Source organism: Stegostoma tigrinum, chromosome 28, assembly GCF_030684315.1.
Source record: "Stegostoma tigrinum isolate sSteTig4 chromosome 28, sSteTig4.hap1, whole genome shotgun sequence".
NCBI lineage: Eukaryota > Metazoa > Chordata > Chondrichthyes > Orectolobiformes > Stegostomatidae > Stegostoma > Stegostoma tigrinum.
The window spans coordinates 49,284,854-49,303,159 of NC_081381.1; the positions used below are offsets into that span (position 1 = coordinate 49,284,854).

Sequence of the window (18,306 nt, forward strand, 5' to 3'; positions counted from 1 at the left end):
GAAGATGCTGCATCCCCTAGCACATTCATTATGCTACCATACATCAAGAACATCTCCGAACTGACCACAAGACTCCTACGACCATTGGGCATACAAACCCATGTCAACCCTACGCCAACTGCTAACTTGAACCAAAGACCCTTTACTCACAATGGACAAAGCCAACGTAATTTACAAAATTCAATGCAATGACTGCAACAACCATTGCATTGAGCAGACAGGATCAAAACTGGCCACAAAATTACATGAATGCCAACTAGCAACAAAAAGACACGACTCACTCTTTTTCATTCACACGGATAAGGAGAACCAGCAGTTTGATTGAGTCAACATCAGGATCCTAGGACAGGCCAAACAGAGACAAACACAGGAATTCCTGGAGGCCTGGTTCGACACCAAGAAGACCATCAACAAAAACAAAGAACTAGACCCTATATACACACCACTGCAAAGGAAAACCAGAAACGAGGTAATCAAATCCAATGGACCGCAGCATTTAAATACCAGCTGGGAAAACATAACAGTGCTTTACTGGAGGCTACACTGATGCTGTTCCCAGCAGGGTAATGAAACATCTGCGAACTATCAAACCAGCTTGGTGAGCAAATCAACCACAGATTTTATGTTTGCACTGCTCACAACTCACTGGCCCTCTCCACAACTCTGTAGAGCCCAGAAGTTACATAAAGCAAGATTTCTATTTCATAAACCCATCCTATATTTTGAAGTGTTCTGCTATCACAGTTTTCAGGAAATTGTAGACCACTGAGTCTCTCATTGGTGGTTAAGAAGCTATTGGAGGGAATTCTTATAGATGGGATTTCCACACGTTTGGTAAAGCATGGCCTAATTTAGGACAATCACTTTGTGTGGGGCTGGTCATGTCTTACTATCTTGATTAAATTTTTCGAAAAGGTGACAAATATAATCAAGGGTAGAGGAGTAGATGTTGTCTACATGGATTTTACTAAGGCTTTCAACAGCGTCCCTCATGGTAGACTCATCCGAACATTAAGATCCATGGTGACTTGGCCAGCTGGATTCAGAATTGGCTTATGCATAGAAGGCAAAGAGTAATAGGGAAAGGGTGCTTTTCTGGCTGGACGTCCATGCCTAGTGATGTTCTGCAGGGAGCCATACTGGGACCTCTGCCGTTTGCAATATAAGGAAAAGTTTATAGTTATTGGCAGGACCTTGAACAACATTGATGTACAAAGAGATCAAGGGATTCAAATCCATAGGTCCATGAAAGTGATCATACTGGGACCTCTGTTGTTTGCAATATAGGGAAAAGTTTATAGTTATTGGCAGGACCTTGAACAACATTGATGTACAAAGAGATCAAGGGATTCAAATCCATAGGTCCATGAAAGTGATCACACTGGGACCTCTGTTGTTTGCAATATAGGGAAAAGTTTATAGTTATTGGCAGGACCTTGAACAACATTGATGTACAAAGAAATCAAGGGATTCAAGTCCATAGCTCTATAAAAGTGATCATGCAAGTAGATAAGGTGGTAAAGAAGGCATATGGCAAGCTTGCCTGTATTGGTTGGGGAATTGAGTACAAGAGTCAAGATGTCATGTTGCAGCTTTATAAGATTTTCATTAGGCCACACTTAGAGTATTGAATTCAATTCTGGTCACCACATTAAAGGAAAGATGTGAAGGCTTTGGAGAGGGTGCAGGAGTGGTTTACCAGGATGCTGCCTGGATGAGAGAATATGAGCTATAAGGAGAGGCTAGAAAAACTCGAGCCGTTTTCTGTTGAGCAGTATAGGCCAAAGGGAGACTTCATAAAAGTCTGTAAAGTTGAGATGCATAGATAGGGTTGAAGAAAAGTCTTTTTTTTCCAAGAGTTGAAGCATGCCCCCTGGGGCTATGCTTTCAAGGTGAGGGGGGAAGTTCAAAAGGAGATGTGAGGGTCAAGTTTTTTTTTAAGACCATGGAAAGGAGTCTGGAATGTGCTACCAGGAGTGGTGGTAGAGACAGGTTGAATAGAGGTGTTTAAGGGACTTTTATATAAGCACATGAGTGTGAAAGAAATGGAATGATATGGGCCACAGCAGGCAGAAGTGATTAATTTGGCACCAAAGAGCCAGTTCCTATGCTGTACAGTTCAATATTCTGTATCTTGGACTTTAGCATTTTCCACACAACTGATCTTTGGTGAACATTTCTGTAGTCTCTAATCTTTCTCTTCCATCTTTCTTAAATAGTTAGGCTACATTTGCCATCTTCCAAATTGTTCCATCTACTCCAAAGCCGATAGAATTTTGGAAGATGACCACCATGCACCCAGTATCTCCAAGCCCACTTTCTTTCATGCTGTGGAAGGTGGACTATGAAGTCTTCAAAATTCATTAACCTTTACCCTATTAATTTCTCTACCACCATTTCATTTTCATTAAATGATTTTCTTCAATTCCTCTCTCTTAGTGGATCCCTGGTCTCCTACCCTTTCTGGGAAATTATTTGTGTCTTCATTTTTGAAGACAAAATCAAAATGTGTGTTCCACTCTTCTGCCATTTCTTTATTCACGGTTATAATTTCCCCCATTTCTGATTGAGGCCAAACCTTCACTAATCTCGTCTTCACTAGTCTTTTTCTCATCATATTTATTGGAATTCAGACAGTCACCTTTCATGTTTCTTCCTAGTTTACTGTCATACTCTACTTTTTCTCACTTTTGTTGAATCCTAAAATACTCTCAATCCTCAGCTCTGCTGCCTTTCATGTCAGTTTTATATGTCTGCTCTTTGGATCTAATTTTGTCCCTATTTCTTTTGTAAGCCATGGTTGAGTGTCCTTTTGTGCTTTATTTTTGCACCAGAAGGAATAAATAATTGTTGTAATTCATGCTCATCTTTTTTAATGTTAGCCAGGATCGGATTTGTCCTCGGCTGCTTTGGGAAGCGAGAAATGCAATTGCTTCGCCACTTGCGAAGATCTTTGCATCCTTGCTCTCCACTGGAGTCGTACCTGAGGACTGGAGAGAGGCAAATGTAATTCCTCTCTTCAAGAAAGGAAATAGGGAAATCCCCGGCAATTATAGACCGGTAAGTCTCACGTCTGTCGTCTGCAAGGTGTTAGAAAGGATTCTGAGGGATAAGATTTATGACCATCTGGAAGAGCATGGCTTGATCAAATACAGTCAACACGGCTTTGTGAGGGGTAGGTCATGCCTTACAAACCTTATCGAGTTTTTTGAGGATGTGACTAGAAAAGTTGATGAGGGTCGAGCTGTGGATGTGGTGTATATGGACTTCAGTAAGGCATTTGATAAGGTTCCCCATGGTAGGCTCATTCAGAAGGTCAGGAGGAATGGGATACAGGGGAACTTAGCTGCTTGGATACAGAATTGGCTGGCCAACAGAAGACAGCGAGTGGTAGTAGAAGGAAAATATTCTGCCTGGAAGTCAGTGGTGAGTGGAGTTCCACAGGGCTCTGTCCTTGGGCCTCTACTGTTTGTAATTTTTATTAATGACTTGGACGAGGGAATTGAAGGATGGGTCAGCAAGTTTGCAGACGACACAAAGGTCGGAGGTGTCGTTGACAGTGTAGAGGGCTGTTGTAGGCTGCAGCGGGACATTGACAGGATGCAGAGATGGGCTGAGAGGTGGCAGATGGAGTTCAACCTGGATAAATGCGAGGTGATGCATTTTGGAAGGTCGAATTTGAAAGCTGAGTACAGGATTAAGGATAGGATTCTTGGCAGCGTGGAGGAACAGAGGGATCTTGGTGTGCAGATACATAGATCCCTTAAAATGGCCACCCAAGTGGACAGGGTTGTTAAGAAAGCATATGGTGTTTTGGCTTTCATTAACAGGGGGATTGAGTTTAAGAGTCGTGAGATCTTGTTGCAGCTCTATAAAACTTTGGTTAGACCGCACTTGGAATACTGCGTCCAGTTCTGGGCGCCCTATAATAGGAAAGATGTGGATGCTTTGGAGAGGGTTCAGAGGAGGTTTACCAGGATGCTGCCTGGACTGGAGGGCTTATCTTATGAAGAGAGGTTGACTGAGCTCGGTCTCTTTTCATTGGAGAAAAGGAGGAGGAGAGGGGACCTAATTGAGGTATACAAGATAATGAGAGGCATAGATAGAGTTGATAGCCAGAGACTATTTCCCAGGGCAGAAATGGCTAGCACGAGGGGTCATAGTTTTAAGCTGGTTGGTGTAAAGTATAGAGGGGATGTCAGAGGCAGGTTCTTTACGCAGAGAGTTGTGAGAGCATGGAATGCGTTGCCAGTAGCAGTTGTGGAAGCAAGGTCATTGGGGTCATTTAAGAGACTGCTGGACATGTATATGGTCACAGAAATTTGAGGGTGCATACATGAGGATCAATGGTCGGCACAACATTGTGGGCTGAAGGGCCTGTTCTGTGCTGTACTGTTCTATGTTCTATGTTCTATGTTCTATAGCCTATCCACCCTTTTAGTAACATTCCCCAATTCATCATTGGAAACTTGCGCTAATCCTGATTTGCTGCTCTTGTCCCATATCTTTGAATGTTATATTATTTAAAATACTTTTACAAATATTTTTCAAAAGTTGTAATGTTTCCAGCCTCCACTATCTCTCCAGGCAGTGCATTCCAGATTACCACCACCCGCTGAGTGGAAAAAGTAGTTTCTCAAATCCCATCTGAATCTCCTGCCCCTTGTCCTAGAACTATGCCCTCTCGTGATTGACCCCTGACCAAAGGGAACAGCTGGCCTCTATTCACCCTGTCCACACCGCTCATAATCTTATACATCTCAATCATGACCTCCCTCAGTCCTCTCTATTCTAAAGAAAACAATCCAAGCCTATCTGGTCTCTCTTTTTAGCTCAATTTCTCCATCCCAGGCAACATCCTGGCAAACCTCCTCTGTACCCCTCTAGTGTTAATGTTTTCTTGTGAGGTGACCAGAACTGCATGTAGTACTCCTGCTGTGGCCTGACCAACACTCTACAGAGCTCCAACATTGCCTCCTCGCTCTTATACTCTGTGACACGACTGATGAAAGCAAGTGCCCCATTTGCCTTCTTAACTGGACTATTCATGTGCTCAGCCGACTTTAGGGATCTGTGAATCGTCACCCCAAGATCCCTCCGTTCCTGTAAGCTACCCAGTGTCCTGCCATTCATTGAATACCCCCTCATCTTGTTTCTTCTCCCAAAGTGCATCACCTTGCGCCTATCAAGGTTAAATAGGTAGCTTTATTTAGTTTCAGGACCCTAATTTCTGATTCAACTTTTTCACTTTTCATTTTAACAAACAATTCCATAATTTTATGAGATAACAACTTGTAGAGCTGGATGAACACAGCAAGCCAGCAGCATCACAGGAGCAGGGAAGCTGACGTTTCAGGTCTGGACCCTTCTTCAGAAATGGGGAAGGGGAAGGGAATTCTGAAATTAATAGGGAGGGGGAGGTGGATGCAAGATGGATAAAGGAGCAGTTAGGTAGAGAGGAGACAGACAGATCAAAGAGGCGGGGATGGAGCCAGTAAAGGTGAGTGTAGGTGGGAGTTAGGGTGGGGGTAGGTCTGTCCAGGGAAAACAGATAGGTCAAGGAGGTGGGATGAGACTGGTAGATAGGAGTGGAGGTGGAGTTGAGGTGGAGGAGTGGATAGGCGGGAGGAAGGACGGACAGGTTAGAGAGGCGGGGACGAGCTGGGCTGGTGTTGCGATGAGGTCAGGGGAGGAGAGATTTTCAAGCTTGTGAAGTCCGCATTGATACAATTGGACTGCATGGTTCCCAAGAGAAATATGAGGTTCTGTTCCTGCAAACTTCGAGTGGCATCATTGTGGCACTGGAGGAGGCCCAGGATGGACATGTCATCTGAGGAGTGGGAGGGAGAGTTGAAATGGTTCACGACTGGGAGGTGCATCGGCATCTCCAGCATCGGCAGTTCCTACTATCTATAATTTTATGGTCGCTCTTCCAGAACAGATCTAACGCCATGTTAAGCAGGATACTGTCAGAATGAGTAATTCAAATTGGATATCCATGAGGCACTGTAGATCATCAGCAGTAGCAAAATTGTACTCAAACACAATCTGCAATACCATAGTATGGCTTATCCCCATTACCATCAAGATAAAAAATTCATCCTTTCTCATTGCACAATACTCAGTCAAGGATATCCTGCTCTTTAGATGATTCCTGAACATGTTAGTCGTATAAAAACACTATTCCATTATAAACTCCAGAAAATTCTTCCCTGTTGGTATTATTGATGGTTTGGTTTGTCCAATCTTTATGTGGATTAAAATTCCCCATGATTACAGTTGTACCCTCTAATCTCCTCTTTAATCCCTTTGTTCACATGTGCACTAATGTTTGAGACCCTATAGTTAGCCCCCCACCGACATTTTCCACCCCTTGGTTGATTTCAGATTTATGGAACCAATTTATTTCCTCGTTGTCACTTATTTCCTCCCTCACTAACAGGGCTATTCAATCTGTCTTTTCATGGTTTTAGCTTACTTAGGCTTTATTTGTTGATACAAACTGCACAAACATAAAAACTGTCTCTTCTTGTCATTCTTGTTACCTTACCCCTACCATTAAGCCTTTTTATCCTTTCTCTTTATTTTTCTGTATCTCTCACCTCTCAAGTTCTCCAAGCTCCCATTGTTTACTTTTATTTACTTTAAAATCACCTGTTTGTGGAATGTCCTCCTTAATTTAATTGTGCAGGCAATATCCATTGACTGGGTGTGACAGCACTGCAGAGCTTCAGTATGAAACGTTAGTCATGAATCACTTGACTGTATCTATAGCATACTACTGTTTGGCATTCTCACAGATTGACACCTTACTTTTCAGATATGCCTGCTGTTTCTCCTGGCATGCCCTCATGCACTCTTCAAAGAACCAGGATGAATCCTCTATATTGATGGTAATGGTAAAATGGGGATACGCCACGCTGTGGGATTGCAGATTGTGTTTGAGAGCAATTTTGCTGCTGATGATGATCTATAATGCCTCAAGGATACCTAATTTTGAGTTACTAGTTCTGACAGTATCCCACTTAACATTGTGATAGTGCCACAAGTGATGAAAGGTAGTAACCAAATTGTGATTATTCCTGTCAGTACTGCTATTGATAGATGCGGTAACAAGTTGGGGAGGGTGGTTTCAAAGAGGTGTTTTCCTCTTGAGTTGCATTCAAGAGAGTATGGTCACAGAGGAAGCTCTAAACAGTGTGGAGCACTTGTCTATCATGCAAAACTGGATATCACAGAATAAGAGATAACAAGGTGCAGAGCTGGATGAACACAGCAGGCCAAGCAGCATCAGGGGAGCAGGAAGGCTTGACGTTTCGGGCCTAGACACTCCTTCAGGAAATTTTCTGAACGAGGGTCGATGCCCGAAACATCTGCCTTCCTGCACCTCTGATGCTGCTTGGCCTGCTGTGTTCATCCAGCTCTACACCTTGTTATCTCAGATTCTCCAGCACATGCAGTTCCTACTATCTCTCTATCACAGAATAACATTTTTTTATAGAATCATTGCGTTTGCACTTGCTGTGAGTAATTGAACTAACATTACTCCCTGACCTGAAACCTCTAATGCTCCTAATTCTTCCTTTTCAGATAAAAATCTAGCTCCCTCTTGACAGCCTTCATGGAACCTGCTTCCACCAAATTCGCAGGCAGTGCATTCCAGACCCTAACCATTGACTGTGTGAGATGTTTCTCTTCCTATCTCCAGCACTACTTTTTCCAGTTGACTTAAGTCTGTTTCCTCGAGTTCTCAATTCTATAACCATTGGACGTTTCTCCCTATCTATTCTGTCCAGACCACAAATAATTTAGAACAGCTCGATAAAATCTCTTCCAATCTTTTTCTCCAAGGAATAGTCTTAATTTCTTCAAACGAATTATATCTAACTGACAATACAGAACTAGAAGATTCCTAATTGACATGATCTTCAGTCCAGTAGCTGCAAGACACATGCAATGAAAAAGAAGCCCACTAAATACTAACTTGATCAAACTTAGGAAAGCATTGACTGACTGAGCAGAGGCAGTCTGTTGAAACTACTAGAGAAAATCAGCTGCCCACTGCAGCTGCTGTGTGTGATCTCCTCCTACTTCCATGACAAGGTCAGGTATGACAGATGACACTAAAACCCTTTGACTGGGGCCAAACAGGGATGTGTTCTAGTGCTGAAGCTCATTGGTATATTCTTCTCATTGTGGTTGATACATGCTCTGCCTCAATGCATACCAGAACTGATGGAAGCTGCCCAGCCTTATTCATCTGTTTGTCTCTACTGATAATGCTGCACTATAGTTCTACACTGAGGAAAGCCTCAGTCAGTGTTTGACCTGAAGAGTTATATTGATGTTGCTATATCCACTGTATTTCTATTTTGCGTTCCATTCTCCACATTATTTTGCTTTTTATGAAATAAAAAGATAAGCAGGCCACAAAGGAGCACAGAGGAAACAGAGACTAGTGAATTACACACCTCACCCACTGTCTCCCTCCACAGCAAATTTGGACAAATCGCATGGGACTCCAGCATCATACCAGATAATACAGAGCTCTTAATACTGGCTGTTAATACAGAGCCAGGAATCAGCCATTTCTGAACAACATCTAATGCACGTATATCCAAAAGCTATTCACAGCATTACTTGTTTGGTCTGAGGCATATCCTGAACTGTTAAGAAGTACTCAGCAATCTTCTATGTTACAGTGGATAAGATTTTGAAAGAAGTGCAGCTTTGTTTCTGTGATCAGGATAATGTGTTGACCATGACCATCAGAGGAACAGAACCTTCACATTATAAATAAAATGCTGAAGAGGCTGAAAAATCCCAGTGTGAATTTGGAATGGTGTAGGCAGTGCTTTGTGCAGCCAGATCTTATCCTGAAAACCAATGACAGAACTATAACACAGAAAGAATACATAGACATGACATTTCATGATTTAAACCAAAAGAGGTCAGAGATTAAATCCTTACAAGGCATAATCCAATATTACTCAATGTCTGCCTGAAGTTTTACCTGTGTTTGCAGTACTGTGTAATTGTTGACAGCAATGAAAAGGGAATGACATAAACCACAGCAAGAGACTTATTATGCATATAAAAGAAACATGAGTTACTACAGCTTGACCTTTTAAGTTATGGAGTTTGGGCGATAATCAGTCATTTCATTGATCAAGAAAAGATACATTTAGATTTGTAGCATATACACCAACCAAAAATGAAAGCAACTATACCCAGATGGAAAATTATTACAGATGGATTTACCTTTGGAAATAAAATATTTCATTGTTTTTGAGTAGGAAATTTATAGTTCATTAATCCTTAGTAGCTACTTTGGGTCCAACGTTTGCAAAACCAACAATAGAAGTGTCAAGGATGGACCATTGGGCAATTTTTAAAAGCTGGATGTTTTTAATAAAACAGGAACTATTGATTGATTTGAATCATGAAACACCAGGGGCCCGGTTTGATTGTCTGTATGGAGTTTGCATGCTCTCCCTATATCTGTGTGGGTTTCTACTGGGTGTTCTGGTTTCCTTCCGCAGTCCAAAGATGTGCAGGTTAGGTGGATTGTTAAATTACCCATTGTGCCCAGGGATGTGCAGGCTGGGTGTGTTAGCCATGGGAAATGCAGATTACAGAGTCGGGGATAATAGGAACTGCAGATGCTGGAGAATCCGAGATAACAAGGCCTGCTGTGTTCATCCAGCCCTACACCTTGTTATTATAGAGTCGGGGTTTGGTTGAAATTCACTTCAGAGGGTCAATGTGGATTTGATGAGCCAAATGACCTGTTTCCACAGTACAGGGATTCTGTGTTTCGAAACAAACTATGACAGAGTCGTGTTATGACACAGGGATAGCAAGCTGAATCAGATTAAAATCATTATGGCTGAATTTGCAGCACATGAAATGAATGTGTTCAGTGACCTTCATAATTGCTCAATTGTTCCCAACTAGATTTTACAAATACCAAAGGTCTGGGCACCAAATTTATAATTTTTGTTCAAATTAACAATTTATTCTTAATTTTGTCACATTGCCAGGATAAAGTTAAACAATAAGATGATCTAATTAATATCTATCATTTAACTCAATTTTCTTTGAGCAAGACTACCCATCCAACACGCTCTCAGACAGTCAAAGGCAGTTAACGCATAAATGAAAAGAAAATAAAGGATTTGTAACTTTCTATTTTAATTAAATAGTTTTAAATGATAGTGCCAAACCTTTGTACAATCTTTGAATAATGAGTTGTTCAGAAGCACATACTGTATATCCCATTTGTTATGGACCAAACCAGACCTGTTCAAAATGTATCAAAATAGCCTAAACCCTAACATTTTCTTATTTTAAAGATAAGAGTAAGGTGCTATGTTCCAAATGCAATTCATTTGGTCAAACACCCTTTGGCAAAGGGCAAATTGCAAAAAACAGATTGTCTCACATGCAACTCCAGTAGCCCAGGAGGAAAACATGAAGAAAAGTCAGAGTGTGACAGGGAGAAATGTATTGCAGCAACAGACCCAAAACACAATTACTACTGAAAAAGTAAGAAACTAAAAATATGGTTCTGTGAGAACTTGACCGTATCCATTCAGGCTGCTTCTAGTATTCCAACATTTTAATAAAAGCAAATTCCCAAGGCCTCACAAAATGTTTATTTTGAGTTTTTAATAGATAGCTCATTATCTCTGTCTTAAAACCTTACTTAAAAAGGACAAAATAAAGTCAAAGTATCACCACCCCCACCCCTTAACAAACTAAATTATTAATATACAAACATGACACCATTTTCAAAAACCTTCAGTTCTACAGTATTAGTGAATAGTGTCGGCAGACTTCCAAAAGAATTAGCATCTGTCAGTGCAAAAGAGCCCCTTCAACCAGAGATATTAGGAACTACAGATGCTGGAGAATCCGATATAACAAGGTGTAAAGCTGGATGAACACAGCAGGCGAAGCAGCGTCTTAAGTGCGGGAAAGCTGACATTTCGGGCCTAGACCCTTCAGCTTTCCTGCTCTTAAGACGCTGCTTCGCCTGCTGTGTTCATCCAGACACTTCAACCAATTGACTTTGCACTACCACAAACATACTATACACTATGCCTACGTTCCCATGGTAGGCCCATGGCCTTTCATATTATGACACTTCACATCCTCATCCAAGTTCTTCTTAATGGTTGTGAGGTTTCCTTCCTCAACTACCCTCCCAGGCAGTGCATTCCAGACCCCCACTACCTTCTGTGTGGAATTATTTTTCCTAAAATGCCCTGTAAATCTCCTGCCTTTCACTTTAAAATTATGCCCCCTTATTATGGACGTTTTCGCCAAAGGAGAGTTAAAGCTGCTTTCTATTTACCATGCCCATGTCCCTCATAACCTTATACACCTCTATCCGGTCCCCGCTCAACCTTCTGTGCTCCGAAGAAAACAACCTGAGTTTATTCAGCTAGCCCTCATTGCTGAAATGCTATGTCCTATGTAACATCCTGGTGAATCTCCTTTGCACTCCCCCTCCAGTGCAATCACATCCTTTTTATAGTGTGATGACCAGAACTACATACAGTGTTCCAGCTGTGGCCTAACCAAAAGGTCTTTACTACTCCAAGATGACCTCCCCAGCTGTTATAATTTATGCCACAACTGATGAGGGTAAGTGTCCCATCTGCCTTTCTTAACTACCCTATTAATCTGTGCTGCCATCTTCAAGGATCTGTGGACTATTACCCCAATACTTCTCAGCTCCTCTGATATTCCTAATGCCTTACCATTCACTGAGTGCTCCCCTCATATTGCTCCTTCTTCCAAAGTGCATTACCTCACATTTATCAGTATTAAATTCCATCTGATTTTCCCACCTGATCATTCCTCCTGTAACCCAAGACCACTTAGTGTTAACTACTTGGCTACTCTTTTTGTCATCCACAAACTTACTTATCAATCCTCTCACATTCTTATCTACATCATTTATGAATATTACAAACAATAAGCGACCCAGCACTGATTCTTGTGATACACCACACCACTCCACCACTCTCACAAACTACCTGCTATCTTCTGTTTTGGATCCATCTTGTCAAGTTATGCTGGGGCCACATGAGCTTTTACCTTCTTTATCCTATGTGGGACTTTGTCAAAGGTATTATTAACAAATTGGAATTCTTTTCTCAGAACATCCAACAATTCTTTAACTGGGTATAAAACTAGGGAGAGTATAACACAGAACAGCCAATTCCAAAGCTTCCAAAATCACTCCACGCTGGCCAGAATCAGTTGTCCCTTTTTACCTTTTTTTTTGTTTAATCAGTGTTCTCTGTGTTGGCTGGTTAGCGTCTGTCCTTCTTTGATTGGCCAACTCAACATACAAGCAGCTGCCAGCAGTCAATATAGCAGCACTCAGTGCCGATTCCTCTTCAATATTCTTAACATCGGTAAATATTATCCAGGGCACATTCCCAAAAGCAAACATTTGTTCTTTTTGAAACACACAGCTATTCAAAGTTCAACTAACCGTAATGTCAACTCATTGTTCAATCAAGAAGAATGAGAAAACTAAAAGAAAATTATTATCAACAAGAGGCTGACAGGACATTTTATATTGGACAAAGTGAAATAATGCATTAAAAACAATGAAAAGAGTGTTGTAAAACAAGACAACACTTATGCAGTAGTGGTAATGTTACCTTTGCAGGACAAACCCCTATGAGGAATCACTGCATTAAGAATGCATCTACATTATAATACATCATCTAATAATGACATTTTAGGTGTCAAAACAATTTACATTTGTCATTCAAAATGTTCCCAACTCCTAAGCAGCCTTTTCTGGGTAGATAATAATTTTCCAAGGAGGTTTTACTGAAATGACTTCCAAAACCCAGACCTACACATGAAAATTGTGCTGGAAGAAATACAACTTTCCTGTGGTCCTCCACAAATGAGGAAAAGGTACAAGTGTAATTTACTAATTGCAGAGAAAAACAAAATTCCCCAGTGAAAGAACAACTGATGGCCTGCTTTTGCATCTTCTCTGGATTTGATTTTAACCTAGAGAAGCTGATAGGGGAAGAGCTCAGGGGAATTTTGACTGTCCCACCCTCTCAATGCTGAAGGCTCAGAGATGACAGTTGGCATTTTTTCCTTGTATCTGTATCCCCAGCAACATATTTAAATATTCATCCAGATGCTCTTTAAATATTGTGAGGGTACTTAACTCCACCACTCTCTGGGTGAAAAGATGTCTTATATAGAAATGTTGATGGGATTTTCTGCCACTTCAAAACTTATAAACCAATATACAGCTCACCTTACTGTCTCCATGCTCTATTCGAAACAAAGTTGCTGCATTAACCAAAAAGATTACAACTCTGAACAGGTTGAAGAAATGTTACATAATCTGCAGACTTTTTTTCTTATCAACTCGAGTGGTCAATGACTTGTAAGTTTGGTTTTCAATATTGGTTATAAATTGTCATCTTATTAGTTCTAATGTTTGTAATTTCTTTTTTTTTAACCAAGCGACACCCTCAGCCCCATTGGGAGTTATCTCCAGTGTGAATGAAACATCCCTGAACTTGGAGTGGTCTGCTCCTCATGAGACAGGTGGCCGGGAAGACGTGGTTTACAATGTGATCTGTAAGAGTTGCAATGCAGGCCGCAGCACCTGCACTCGATGTGGAGACAATGTGCAGTTTGTGCCACGTCAGTTGGGTTTGACTGAGCCTCACGTTTACATCAGCGACCTGCTTGCCCACACACAGTATACCTTCGAGATCCAGGCTGTGAATGGAGTGTCAGATCAGAGCCCTCACCCACCTAAATTTGCTGCTGTCAATATTACCACCAATCAAGCTGGTAGGAAATATGTATTTTTGATTTGTGTGTCTGAATGTGATGAAGAAGTCTGACAGTGTGACTTATTGTATGATGAAACAAAATAATTCCAAAGACCACTGATATTTCTGGTCTTGAATTGCAGTTTCCTAAATCTCTTGAACAATTTTAGTCTGTCCTGTTTCTGATTCGATTTGATTTCGTGACACCATCAATCTCCTGGTGCAGTTGTTGTCCTCCTGTGATACCATTCTTGAATCTGTTGCTTTGTTGCTTATTGAACAGGTGGGGCTGTCATTCTGTATAGTGAAGGAGCAGGAAATCCCAGAAATACAATGGTGGCAACGGACCCTTGCAGACAAGAATATGAAAAGACATTGTTGCCTCAATTGACACTTACCACTTATATGTTCCCTTCTTAAATTCTTTCAGAATGCCAAATTGTTTTAAAATAGCTCATCCATTGATTGTTTTTTATTGTTTTTTTTTAATTTAGAGCCATCTGACCCTGTCACAATTTACACAATGCATTGCTGCATAGGGAGGCTGAATTTCAGAGCATTGACATAAAAAAAATTTGGTAGTTTGGTGGTGTAGAGCTTGACTATTGTTTTAAAAAGTTGCATTTTATAGAAGTTTTTCATCTTGCACTCATCAAGGACAATTCAAAGGATACTAATTTGCAGGGCAAAGCGAACAGTTACCATGTGAGTGTGCTGAATGCTTAGCAGTAAGTGTAACTATTGAGACTGTATCCGCTCATGCTGACTGACAGTTAATTGCCAAGCCTTGTTTAAATTTTAGAACAAGCACTTTGACTTAAATTTACCAGCAAATGGTTATCTATTTTGTTGAGTTAAAATATATACAAAGTGTGTACATGTTCATTTTTCCTCGTCCCTGTGTAATGATATATGTGGCATTCAGTACCAGTGTCCACTGTGCAAGCCTGACTGCCAGTCCAAAATTGCTTGTCAGTGTAATTCTGCACATTGAACAACTGCAATCACAAACACACACTGAAATGTCTAAAAATCACCGTCTATTGTTGAAAACAGAAAACGGAAATTGACTTTGTAAATAGTCTGAACAAAAGCCTGATGATTAATCGTGACTTTACACTTCAATGATCACATACTTTGCCGAAACTGCTGAGCCTTGTCATGTTTCAACTTGTTTGAAGATCCGTTGATGACTGAAGTTACCTCTAAATGTATAAGATTTAAAATGGACCTGAGTGTCAACTTTTTCACACAGAGACTCATGCATGTATGGAATGAGCTTCCAGAAGAAGTGGTACAGGCAGGTAAAATTCAACATTTAAAAGACGTTTAGACAGCTAAATGAAAGGAAGTGTTTAGAGGGATACGGACCAAACACAGAGAAACCTCACTAGTTAAGTTTGGGATACCTGGCCGGTTGAACCGAAGGGTCTCTTGCTGTGATGTATGGCTATATGACTCTCTAATTACAGTGGGGATCGAATAAATATCTATTACATTCCAATTAAAATAAGGCTGCACTATTTCCTGTATGAGACCCTGGTGATAGTTATTTGGAGTGCTTTGTGCATTTCTGATCAATTAGTCACAAACATGTTATTAACCTGACAAGCGACAGAGTCAAATAACAAAGGTGATTCTAGATGTCAGACAACTCATTGGCAATCACTCACTCAACCAAGAAATTCAGTAGGTTGTTGCATGATTGATGAGCCCAATTTCTAGATTCCCATCTGCAAACATACAAGGCACAAGTGATCCATGGAATTGAGATTGTTGGCATTCTCTTCTCCAGTTCATTTGAATTGTGTCCTTTCAATATAGGACTACCATCCATATTAGTTTCTCTGAATGAGGGTTCCCAATGCATTGGCATCTAAGTTACATTTCTTTAGAGAAGTCTTCAGGGAATTTCTGAAATGCTTCCTTTGTCCTCCTGTCATTTGAGTGCCTTCCTTGAGCTGGGCAAAGTAGATTTGTTTCAGCATTTGGAATTCAGGCATCCTGAGCGCATGGCTGTCCCAGTGGAATTGGTTTCGGATGATCATGGCCTCAATGCTGATGCTATAAGCCATTTCAAGGGTGCTGATGTTAGTACGCCTGTCCTCTCAGCTGATGATGAGACTCCGTCTCAAATTAACTTTGATGGCAATTAGCAAGGGTCTTGAGGTGGTATCTACATGTAATCCCAGTTTCAGAGCCAAATAGAAGGGTTGAAAGGATGACTGTCTTATATACAATGATCTCTATATCAGCATTGATTTCATGGTTTTCAAAAACTCTCATCTTTACATGGAGTTGGCAGATTGAATGCAATGGTGTATCTCCACGTCAGTGTCAGCCTTAGATGAGAGGCAGCTTCCCAGGGCGGAAATGACTATTTCAAGGGGGCATAATTTTAAGGTGATTGGAGGAAGGTATTGGGGAGATGTCAGAGGTAGGTTCTTCACACCGAGAATGGTGGGCGTGTGGAATGTTCTGTTGGCAGTGGTACTGGAGTCAGATACTTTAGAGACTTTATTAGCGACTGTTGGATAGGCACATGGACATGGTAAAATGGAGGGATATGCAAGGTAGATTGATCTTAGTAAGATAACAGGTCGGCACAACATCTTGTGTTGAAGGGCCTGCACTATGCTGTACTGTTCTCTGTTCCCAGGTAAAGGAAATAGTCTGTGCTTGGGAGGAATTTGCCATGATTCTTAATAAAGGGATGGACCAGAACTTGATCTTGAATGGGTTGGTAAAGAATTTGGGTCTTCTTGATATTGAGACTGAGGCTAATTCATTGATATGCTTCTGCAAACGCACTTAGCGAGGCCTGAAGACTGTCTTCTGAGAGACCAGAGATGACATTTTCAATCGAATACTGAAGCTCCACAAGTGAGGTTGGCATAGTTTTCTTCTTGGATTTCATCCAGTCAGTACACCTACCAGGTCCACATCAAGAATATTCTTCCAGTGTTCAAGTGGAAGGAATCATGTGTCAGAAGGTACAGTGATTTTGAACAGCTGTGAAATGAACTTGAAAGGGAAAGTAAAGTTGTGACGTCACCATTACCTGGAAAAGCACTATTTCATCAACTTCCATTTTAGACGAGGGGAGGATGGAATATTCGACAGCAGTTTTAGAGAAGAAAATTGAAGTTGAAAAGTGTCTGTAGGAGGAATGGGAATTGTGTTCTTGACAAGCTAAAGAATACTGCAGTGAAGATGAAGAAAAGGATGAGGGCAATGACACATCACTGATTGACCCCTGTCTTCACTCAAAGGATTCTGACATATTACCAAAATTGAGGACTGATGCCAATATCTTGTCGTGGAGGAGATGGAGGATGATGATGATTTTCACTGGGCTTCTTACCTTTGACAGGTTCTTCTATAGCACTTGCTGATTGACTGAGTCAAAGGGCATTGTAAGATCAATGAAGGTAAAGTAGCGTGGTTGGTGTTGTTACTGGCATTTGTCGCAGAGTTGGTGAGCAGTAAAAATCATGTCCACAGTTCGACTATATGGTCGGAAGCCATTTGGCTTTCAGGAAGGCATTCCTCAGGGCAATTGAGTGATGATCTCCCTTGCAATAGAAAGTGGAAGATTCCGTGATAAGTTCCAATTGTCCACTTTGTCCGAAGACAGTGGTGATGGCAGGATCCCTGAGATTGGCAGGGTTTTGTTGTTTGTCCCAGATTTTCAAGAACATTTGTCAAGTAAGCCCTGCTCCTCCAAGTTTGAAATCTACATAGAATTCCCATCTCCAGGTGTGGCTTTTTCATCTTTCTTTCTGTTGTAAAATGGAGGTGGATTCCCATTCACCCCCACACAGAACTAAAACCGATACACCCAAAGGGGAGCACTTCGTCCCATAATCAATAAAAGGGGTATAACCTGTTCTTCAGTGACATCCGTTGGTTAAATAAAATTAATCCCCGACATTCACTTTAAAATCAGCAAGTAACAATTTATTTAACTAACTCTAACAGAGAACAAATTAACTAAACTATTAACAAACTGAATAAATTCCCTCTAACTACTAACTATTCCCGAATAAAGCAAGATTCTAATGTTATGCTGTTCCAATAAATCCTACTTACCTAATAAAAAAGAATTTGGTGTCTCGAATTTACGCCAGGCTATGTATCTTCTGAAATGTTCTGTGCCTTTTCCATCAAATCTTCTGCCAGGAATGTTAACTAATTGTGCTATCTATACCATTTTTATTTAGATGATGCTTTTTCTAAGGTATAGGGGAGGCTGCGGAGCCAACGATTCTCTCTTGAGAGCTGAGGGCCATTAGCTCTAGCAGGTGGCACTAGCTCTGGGGTCTTTGTTCGACTGCCCCCATTTTTACACCTCGATGACGTATCAATCTTTCTTACAATAGGATTGGTCCTATGTTGTCAAAACCATCAGATTTAAATTTAATTGTTTTTTGATATCTATGTACCTAGTTCAAATTGGCTAAATTCAAAA

At 40.9% G+C, this 18,306-nt stretch overlaps 1 protein-coding gene across 2 annotated transcripts in view; it reads left to right on the forward strand.

Annotated features, from left to right (window-relative positions):
* Positions 1-18,306, forward strand: part of LOC125466639 (ephrin type-B receptor 2) — a 761,045-nt gene that overhangs the window by 611,638 nt on the left and 131,101 nt on the right. For both annotated transcript variants that reach the window (XM_048561431.2, XM_048561432.2), the window contains exon 5: positions 13,519-13,854. In XM_048561431.2, coding sequence (XP_048417388.1) covers positions 13,519-13,854 — 336 coding nt within the window. The remainder of the gene's footprint in view (positions 1-13,518; positions 13,855-18,306) is intronic.